This window comes from Ostreococcus tauri (assembly GCF_000214015.3).
Source record: "Ostreococcus tauri WGS project CAID00000000 data, contig chromosome 12, whole genome shotgun sequence".
Taxonomy (NCBI): domain Eukaryota; kingdom Viridiplantae; phylum Chlorophyta; class Mamiellophyceae; order Mamiellales; family Bathycoccaceae; genus Ostreococcus; species Ostreococcus tauri.
The window spans coordinates 166,479-175,511 of NC_014437.2; the positions used below are offsets into that span (position 1 = coordinate 166,479).

Sequence of the window (9,033 nt, forward strand, 5' to 3'; positions counted from 1 at the left end):
CGACCCGTACTCGCGCGTCGTCGCGCGTTGAATCTGTCGGGAGACAATCTCGGTGTCACGCATCGCGCTCGCGATGTCCCGAGCGCAGATCTCGCGCGTCACCGCGCCGTCTCATCGCTCTCGAGTGAATTCTTCCACTTCATCAGCTCGCCACCGCGCCGCCTCCGTGCGCTCGACGCCGTCCTCCTCGGCGTCGTCCTACGCCTCAAAAACAGTCGTCTGCACGCGGGAGAGCGGTAAGAATGGGGCACTGATGAACATGTTGAAGGCTCGTGGGGTTCGGTGCGTGGAGCTGCCGCTCGTCGAAGCCGTCCCGGGCGAGGACGCGGACGGATTGCCGGACGTTTTAACGCGCGAGCGCTGGGATTGGGTGTGCGTGACGTCACCAGAGGCTGCGAAGGTGTTTCTCGACGCGTACGTAAAGGCGGGAAGGCCGGAGGGGGTGCGGGTGGCGGTCGTCGGAGCGGCGACGGGGAAGGTGCTGACAAAGGCGGAGCCCGAGGCGTTCGCGGCGGAGAAACAGTTCATACCGAGCAAGGCGACGGCGGTGACGCTCGCGGCGGAGCTTCCGTGCGATCAGGGGTCATTAATTCTATATCCGGCGAGTAAGAAGGCGGCGACGACGCTGCAGGACGGATTAGAGGCGCGCGGCGCCATGGTCGTTCGCCTGAACACGTACTCCACCGAGCGCGTGGAAACCTTACGGGCGGAAGACATCGCCGACGCCGTGTGCGCCGACGTCGTCACCTTCGGAAGCCCAAGTGCAGTGCACGCTTGGGTCGAGCTCTGCGGTCAAGCGCTCTACGATCGCCTCACCGCGGACCAGGACGCTTTACAACCCGCCTACGTATGCATCGGCGAAACCTCCGCCGAGGCGTGCGCCAACTGCGAGCTTCCCGACGTCTTCTACCCCGAGAGTCCCGGGATGGAGGGATGGGCCGAGACTGTTTTTTTAGCCCTCGACATGGACCTCAACGATCGCTGGTCCGGGATCGACGTCGCGTGAGACTCGCCGTAATAATCCATCGCCCGTCGCTCAACCGCCGCCGTCCCTCCACTCGCCGACGCATCTAAAACATGTTCACCCGCCCTCGCGCCCCCGCGCCCGTCCACACCGCGGTCCATCGTCACACCACGCGCGCCACACGCGTCGTCATCGCTCGATCGACCGCCTACGACGCCCTCAGCGGGTATCAAAAGAATCGCATGCAGAACGCGCGGACCGACGCCGATTGGGCCGCGATCGAAAAAGACGTCCCCGGCGCGCGCGCGATGTACGCCTCGGCGCAACGCGCGCGCGCGACGACGCCGCCGACGACGAAGGACCCCATGGACGCGCTGTGCGACGCCGATCCCGGGGCGATCGAGTGCAAGGCGTTCGATTGAACCCACACGTCGTCGACCGCTCGGCCACGCTGGACCACGACGCGCGCGCGATGGACGACATGGACTTTTGTAATGTTGTAGACGTCCCATATGTCCGACGAATGATGTTTATGGCCCCGCGGACGACCGAGACGTGGGCGTCGACCGTCGTAGTCGAGGCCGTGGGGTCCCGTGTACGAAACCCTAGATCACACCAACTAAACCCTACGTCCCAACGTTTGGTCCACCATCGCATCGCGCGCGACGGCGATTCCCTCGCGCGCGCGTTCGTCGATGTTCTACGCCTGTCGCGTGAAGACGGTGCGTCGATGAATGACGGCGCGACGCGGACGCGGATGCGCGAACGGCGCTCGATGGGTCGAGGGGGTGGATGGAAAACGGGTGGTTGGACGACGACGCGAGTAGAGACGACGAGACTGACGACGGGCGCGTCGTCGACGCGACGCGCGCGCAGGCGGAATCGACGGATCTCGTGACGCCGCTTCGTGCGTACGTGGCGTCGACGCTGAGCGAGGGTGATGCGGCGGCGTGCGGGGATGATTTCGGGGAGGCGCAGCGCCTGCGGGACGGCGCGGCGGCGCGGGCGGAGGACGCGGGATCGAGCTCGGGGAGTTGGGCGGACGCGCGAGAAGCGCTGCGTGAGTACTACAGGGGATTGTGCGCGATTGAGTCGAGGATACCGATATCGAGCGCGAGCGAACACGCTCGGGTGGAGTTTTCGTGGCGCGACGCGGGTCGCGGTCCGAGAGCGTCTCCGAAAGCGGTCGCCGTCCCGAACGTGCAGTACGAGAAGTGCGCGGTGTTGTATAACTACGCGGTGACGTTTTCGAGGGAAGGAGCGAAGTTTGGATCCGATGAGGGCGATGCGGAGGGGGTGAAGCGGGCGGCGGCGGCGTTTCAATCCGCCGCCGGGGCGTTTGCGTTTCTCGCCGACGTGAGCGAGCGTAAGCTCGGGGGGGGCGTCGCGACGCCGAGCGCCGATCTCGGTCGCGAATACTGTGACGTCATGATCAAACTTCATCTCGCGCAGGCGCAGGAGTGCTTCTATCTCAAGGCGAAGGCCATGAATAGCAGTGGGTCAGTCGTGTGTAAGCTCGCAGAGCAGGCGCGCTCGTATTACGACGAGGCTGAGCGAGCGTCTTCGAAACTGATCGGCTACGTGGACGACGCTTTAGTGAACTACGTCAAACTGAAGCGAGCGTATCTCAGCGCCATCGCATTCAGACTGAGCGCCAATGTCATTCTCGCCGTCGATGAGACGGACGTTGGCCCGGCGATCGCTCGCCTGCGACAAGCCAAGGACGCGCTCTCCATGGCGATTAAACAGTCCGCGGTCGTCTCGAGTGACAGCGGTCTCGAGAGGGTTAAGCACCTCCTCAACGAAGAGATCACACCCGAGCTCGCTAACCTGGAGGAAGATAACGAGTGCGTGTACATGACTCGCGTGCCAAAGGCGGAGGATTTACCCGCGCTCACGGGGACGAGTCTCGTCAAGACGGTGGCGCCGCCCGCGGAACACTTCTCTCCGGTCGGCATGACGCTGTTCTCCAGCATCGTCCCTGACAGTGGTGCCAAGGCATTGAGTCGATACACGGAGATGGTGGATGAGTTGACTCGAAATGAGACGGATCTTCTCGCGGTGGCGAGCGACGAGGCGCGGCTCGCTCTGCGCGAGATGGAACTTCCCGAGACGCTCGTCGCGTTGTCCACGCCCGCCCCTCTCGGAGGCGATTTAGAGGAGCGAGTCGCCGCGTTTCGGTCATCGGGCGGTGCCCGCGCGTTGACGGCTAGTCTGAATCGCGTCGATGAGCTCAGTCGCCAGTGCGCAAGCACTGTCAAGATGATTCGCGAAATACTTGAGACGGAAGCCGCGGAAGATTCCGCAGCGCGCACCGTACACGGAGAAGGAGCATGGCGCCGAGAATCGTCATCTGCGAAGAACAGAGAGATGATGCAAGCGCTGAAACGCTTCGAAGTCGACCTAGAGATCGCGACAAAGAGTGATGAGCAACTGAAATCGCGCGTGGAAGGCGCGGATGGCGTGCTGGAACAGCTCACCGAAGAAAACATGAAAAACAACGCACCGTTGTTGACGCAGCCGCTCGCGCTGATCGAGGAGGATGCTTCCGTGGCGGTGAACATTCAGTCGACTCTCGAAGAGATTGAAAAGATCGGTAACGAGCGAGCCGGGATAGAAGATTTGATGCGAAAGACCAAGGCTGAAGATAACATCCTCGCTAAGCTCATGGCGCGCGTGGGCGAAAGCTTGGACGCTCTGTTCGAAGAGGAAATCCGAAAGTATGATGAGGTAAAGGAGGCGGTGATGATGAATATTTCTAGACAGTCCGATGCTCTCTCTCGATTGCGTTCGCTTCAAGAGAAATTTGTCCAGATTTACGACATTGAAGGCTTGCGAAGAGAAACGCAGTCGCACGAACACAACATTCGTCACGCACTCTCCGTCGTCGAGGACTTGCGCGGAGGCATGGAGCAAGGAATGCGATTTTACACGGGTTTCCTCGAGGCTGCTCGTCGTACGTTGGCGGACGTTCAAGATTACGCTAGTGCTCGTCGAATGGAGAAGGAAGCGCTGGGGGAGGAGCTTCGGGCGGAAAAAGCACGTGCAGAACAAATGGCCATGCGCATGAGTCAGATGAATGTTTCGCAGCAAGCTTATTACCACGCTTCGCCACCGCCGCAGTACGCATATCCGTCCCCACAATACGGGCAGCCCAGCGCGCCGCCTCCGCCCCCACCCCCACCGCCGCATTACAACTCCGGTCCACAGTACCGCTCTGGTTACTGATTTGTAAACATTTCTTCGCGTTATTAGCTCACGTCACGCATCATGTAATCGAAGTACATACATTTACAAGTGTCCCTTTAATGAGAGCGCACTAGTAGTGGAAAATCTATTATGAGAGGTCAAAGGATCCTTGCCCCTCGCACATCGCGTACCTGAGTCGTTCCGCCATGACTTCTTTGCAGGAGTACGGCGGGAGCTTCAGGTAACTCGCACACGTCATCGCCGAGGGTAAGTCGCCATCCGCGAGCGGCGTTCCAGCCGAAAGGTTACCTGAGTCTGATGATGAACCAACCGCAGGGGCCGGTTGTTTACAGACAACTGTAAGACGAGGTTGAAGCGCAGCCAAGCCTCCGGGAGGAAGTCTCGGGGCACCGGTGACGAACCGCATGAACGCACGTTGCTGCTCGGGTGTGAATGAACTCAAAATGTCGCAGAAATTCTTGATCGGCGGAGACTGCGCGTTGTATCCGTGGTCGAAAGTGATGCAGTCAGTGAGCAACTCAGGCGTCCAGGCCTCGCCCTGACCGCAAATCAGAGTATCAAGCTCTGCCTCGTCGAACATTCTCAGCCTGGCGACGGGACAAACTTCCTCCAAGCCGGCTTGAATAGACTCGAAATACGACGCAACGCCAGATCCAACGCATGCCTCGACGACGGCGTCAACGTATTCACGCAAGTTGACTTCGTTAACGACGATGTCAGACCCACCCTTGATGAGGTCCACCGATGAGCCTGGAACGACGAAAGTAAGACACAAATCCTCAATGTTAGCGCCATCCACGGTAACTTGCTTCCACGTGCTCTCCGGTAAGCCTTGACGCTTCATGTTCTCGATTTCGTTCGCCGCAGCGTCAAGACGCCGCAACGTGTTCCCGAGCCCTGGATCAATCTCAATAAGATCCTGAAGACCGAGACATCTGCCCAATAAGGCGCGGTAAAACGCGGGTGCGAGTGGAAGATCTAGCATACGACCGTCCTGCAAGACTTTGCCGATCGCTTGTCCGAGAAGCTTGAAGTTTTTGATGCGACTTGCGTGGGTCTTACCAGACATTCGCGGAGCCGCCATCGGAGCAGGGAAAAGACCGTGAGGTGCCACGACGAGGTCCTCTTCATTTGCGATGCCGCTATCGCGCCAGAGCTGCAATTTACGTCGCTTGAACTGTTTCGAAAGCAGTGTAAAAAACTCGAGCGTCGGACCGGTGCCAGTGCCGACCTCCTCGAAGAATTCAACCTCGAGCACCATCTTCAACGTGTTGGGAATGTCGAAAACTTTTCTCGCGCTCTCAAAGATCTGGTTGCGATTCACTCTGACCTTTTGCCGCTGAAGACGTCCAATTCTGATCTCTCGCCCACCATCCGTCGTCACCGCTCCCGCATCGCTGCCGTCCCCGTGAAGGTGGTGGAGCATGCGAGACAGAGAAAACGACACACACTTGAACATCTTGAGCCGCAGCTCAAAAGGGAACAACCACGGGCACGTGCTGGCGAGCGCCGTGCACCAAGTGGGCGTTGTGGAGCTACAAAGAGTGATAGTGTCTTGGAGCTGTCGCGTAAGCTTTCCGGTGAGCTTACCGTGAACGAAAGATTCCTTTGGCAGAGAGACGCTGCGAGCGGCGGTGACTTGCTCGTCGCGTCCGTCTAAGAGCAAGATTTGAGACGCAGAAACTCCGATTTCATGCAGCACGAATAAGATGCTCAGTAAGTCGTTGAACTGTGCTGAAGATTTCTCGTTCGCGACGGCATCTTTCACCGCGTCACTGAGAGCTGGCACAAAAGAACCCAACGCCGCTCTCACGTCTCGGTTCCCAAGTTCTGCGACTGCCTCGGTGATCTTGTCCAACTCGTCCTTGGGAACATCTTGGACGCCACCGAGCTGCAATGGACTCGGGTCCACGTCCGAGGGCTTCACAGCCCTATACATGATGGTATTGGCCTTCTCCCAATTCTGCTCGGACATGGGTATCCCCTCGTAACGAGCGATGGCGGCGACAGCTTGCAGCACCGTGGTCGATGAGTTCAGTACGACACCGTTCACAGAAAAGACAAGCTTCCTAGTGTCATTTGCAGCGGCCGCGCGAGCGGCGAACGAGTCTGATCTACCTACGTGATCATCCTCATATTCATCTAACGCATCTTCTGGCGAAATGTCCTCGTTCGTCAAGTCCAGGTCTCGCCCATCACCTTCGCCATCGTCTCCGAACACTTCGTCATCGTCATCGTCGCTCATGTGTTCATCCTCATCCTCTTCGTCGTCATCCTCGTCGTCGTGTTGCACACCTGCCGGCGGAGACAATCGCGACGACCTGCGAGGAGCCACGGCGGGTTTGTTCACGCGCGGATACAAAAAATCTTCAATGGCGCTCAGCGTAGCAAACGGCTCGACCAAAACGATGTTGTTGGAATAGTCAGCCAGACCTTGGGCGCCGTTGCTCTCACGCTTGAATCGCACTTTAAACGGTCGCACTAGGCCAGCGAGATTCGCATCATCCGCTGAGTTGTCGCGACCTCGACGAGCTTGGACCGGTTGTATCGATGTCACCGCGATGGACAAGTCTTCGGCTGACGCCAAGGCGTCCGAGAGGCGTCTCACCAAGCTCGAGAACACGGATGAATTCTTCGTGTGGCTGGTGGCTTTGATCAACGTCGCGTACCTTTGAGTGAGAGCGTGAGAGTCTCGCCACTCTTTCGGCAGGAGAAACTCTTTGAGCACCGTGATTGCATCGCTCTCTAAAATCTCGAAAGTGCTGGCGTCGGAAACAGACTCCAAAAATTCAGCGGCAGCCTTCACGTCGCCATTCATTCGTAGAGACGCACTCGCTCTTCGCAAACGCTCAACGCTGGGATCTTCAGCGTCAACCGGGTGCCCCGACAAGACGAATTTCTTAGTATAAAGCTTGTCGGCTCGCGACAAGGCTTCACGATACTCCGGACCATCCGTCATCATCGCTGCTGCACGCACGGCGATACCGTGCGAGCCGCCGCCGAGTGCCGGAACCTGGTCAGCCGGTGTCTTGGTCGCGTCGCTCGGACGTTTAACCGAGGATGTTGAAGCCACAGTAGATGGCAACGCGTTGAACTCCTCGGAAAGTTTCTTCAGCGCGTGGACGGCACCTTCCTTTCGGAGTAACTTTGCCAGGTCAACGTTCTTTTTCATCATCCCAAATTCTATCAAATCCAAGCACCCCACGATCCTTTGCGCGTCCTTAGATGAGAGCTGAGCGGCACAAAACGCAGCGAAGGACGTCGTCTCCAAAATCATCTTGAATGATTCCTCCGACGAAAGCTGGGTCCACTTGGTGAGCGCTGACAGGCACTTCATTTTGACAGTCTGCGGGACGCTCGAATCCACCGCTTGCATCAAGACACTTGTCAGATGATTCGCGTACTTGACCATCAATTCCGGTTCTTGCTTCGTCAACAGCGGGACGTTGTTTGAGAACTTTGACTTGCTTTTCATCGACGGTGATCGAGTGACGATGGGTAACAACGCATCAGCAAGCGTCGCGACTTCGAGCAGTTGCTCTGACGTGACTATGGGCGACGCCAAGCCGCTACTCGCCGGGGACGCGCCACTGTTCGCCATGGTGAGAACCTTGCAACCGGAGAGCGCCACGCACAGGGTTTCTGGCAAATCCTTCCTAAGGAGCTCGAGTGAGACCTCAGGATTGTGTCGCGCACAAATATTCAAGAGCTTGATGAGCAAGTGGTGCGTCGCCGGACTCACCGATCGCCCGGCGCGCGGAGAGATGAGGTTCATCACGTTCGTCACCAGGTCTCCCTGGCACAGAGCGACGATCCGCTCGTCGGAATCTTTAGCCATCTTCGCCGCTAAATTGGTCAAGCACACGCACGCGCAGTCGACGAGGCGCGGATCGTCGTGAGACAAAAGGTTCGTCAGAATGGGCGCGGTGTCGCTCGCCCCGTCGAGAGCCGAGCTCGGAAGCTGGCGACAGATGTTCGCCGCCGTCTGCAGGCTCACGCGCTGCATTCCGATTGAGAAAAAGTCCAAATACGACAAGCAGGCGGTGAGAGCGCCCTGACGCGCGCACTCGGCGCCATATTCCTGACTCAACTTTTCCAACGCCTGCAAGGATTGCTCGGCGAGATCGATGTACTCAATGGTGAGCAAACGTTGACAAAACTGGGGCAGAGCGCCGTGGTGAACGATCGCGCCTCTCGAGGGAGGCATCACATCCGCCATCGTCGTCAGCGCTCGCGCAGCGAGGAGCATAATGTCCGGCATGTACTCCATCTGCATCAGTTCCACCAGAGTCGGGACGAAGGCGTCGAGCGACATGCTCATCATCAACTCTTCTCCCGAGATCACTAACAGCTCGTTCAGCTCGCTGAGCGCCGCCATCTGCGCCGATGGATCGTGCATTTGTCTCAAACCGTGCAGAATTTCTTTCAGTTTACCGCTCGATCCAGGACGGAACATTCCTCCCCCGCCCGCGGCGGCGGCGGCGTTGCCCAACCGCCGCAAGAGCGCTCGTAAACCAGCCTCGGGGTCGTCCCGATCGATCGCGTCTTGAAATTCATCCATGTCATCCTCATCATGCATATCGTCGTCCTCGTCGTCGTCGTCGTCGTCGTCGTCGTCGTCGTCGTCGTCGTCGTCGTCCTCGTCGTCGTCGTCCTCCGTCTCCGCGTCGTCGTCGAAATCGTCGTCCTCGTCGTAATCATCCTCCTCGTCCTCGTACGCCTCCCCCTCCTCGTCGTCGTCTCCACCGTCACCCTCCCCCTCTCCCCCGTTCGATCGCGCGTCCGCCGCACCGCGCGCGCGTCCACCGCCGCCCGTCGCTTTCTCCGTCCCGCCCGCGCCGCCGCCCGTCGCGCCGCCG

General features: G+C 59.0%; 4 protein-coding genes across 4 annotated transcripts; 3 read left to right on the plus strand and 1 right to left on the minus strand.

Moving 5' to 3' along the window:
• Nucleotides 1-73: 73 nt before the first annotated feature.
• OT_ostta12g01030 (Tetrapyrrole biosynthesis, uroporphyrinogen III synthase) lies at nt 74-1,006 on the plus strand (the record flags this gene model as incomplete). The annotated part of the gene is made up of 1 exon (XM_022982835.1): nt 74-1,006. The coding sequence occupies one exon, from the start codon at nt 74-76 to the stop codon at nt 1,004-1,006; it is 933 nt and encodes a 310-aa protein (XP_022840057.1).
• Nucleotides 1,007-1,077: 71 nt separating this feature from the next.
• OT_ostta12g01040 (unnamed product) lies at nt 1,078-1,386 on the plus strand (the record flags this gene model as incomplete). Its single annotated transcript, XM_022982836.1, has 1 exon — nt 1,078-1,386. One exon carries the CDS (start codon nt 1,078-1,080, stop codon nt 1,384-1,386), a length of 309 nt encoding a protein of 102 aa, XP_022840058.1.
• A 273-nt stretch (nt 1,387-1,659) lies between these two features.
• On the plus strand, nt 1,660-4,192 carry OT_ostta12g01050 (ALIX V-shaped domain; the record flags this gene model as incomplete). Its single annotated transcript, XM_022982837.1, has 2 exons — nt 1,660-1,686; nt 1,841-4,192. 2 exons carry the CDS (start codon nt 1,660-1,662, stop codon nt 4,190-4,192), a joined length of 2,379 nt encoding a protein of 792 aa, XP_022840059.1.
• A 109-nt stretch (nt 4,193-4,301) lies between these two features.
• OT_ostta12g01060 (HECT) lies at nt 4,302-9,033 on the minus strand (the record flags this gene model as incomplete). The annotated part of the gene is made up of 1 exon (XM_003082210.2): nt 4,302-9,033. A coding segment is annotated over one exon (4,732 nt), but the record flags the coding sequence as incomplete, so codon positions are not given.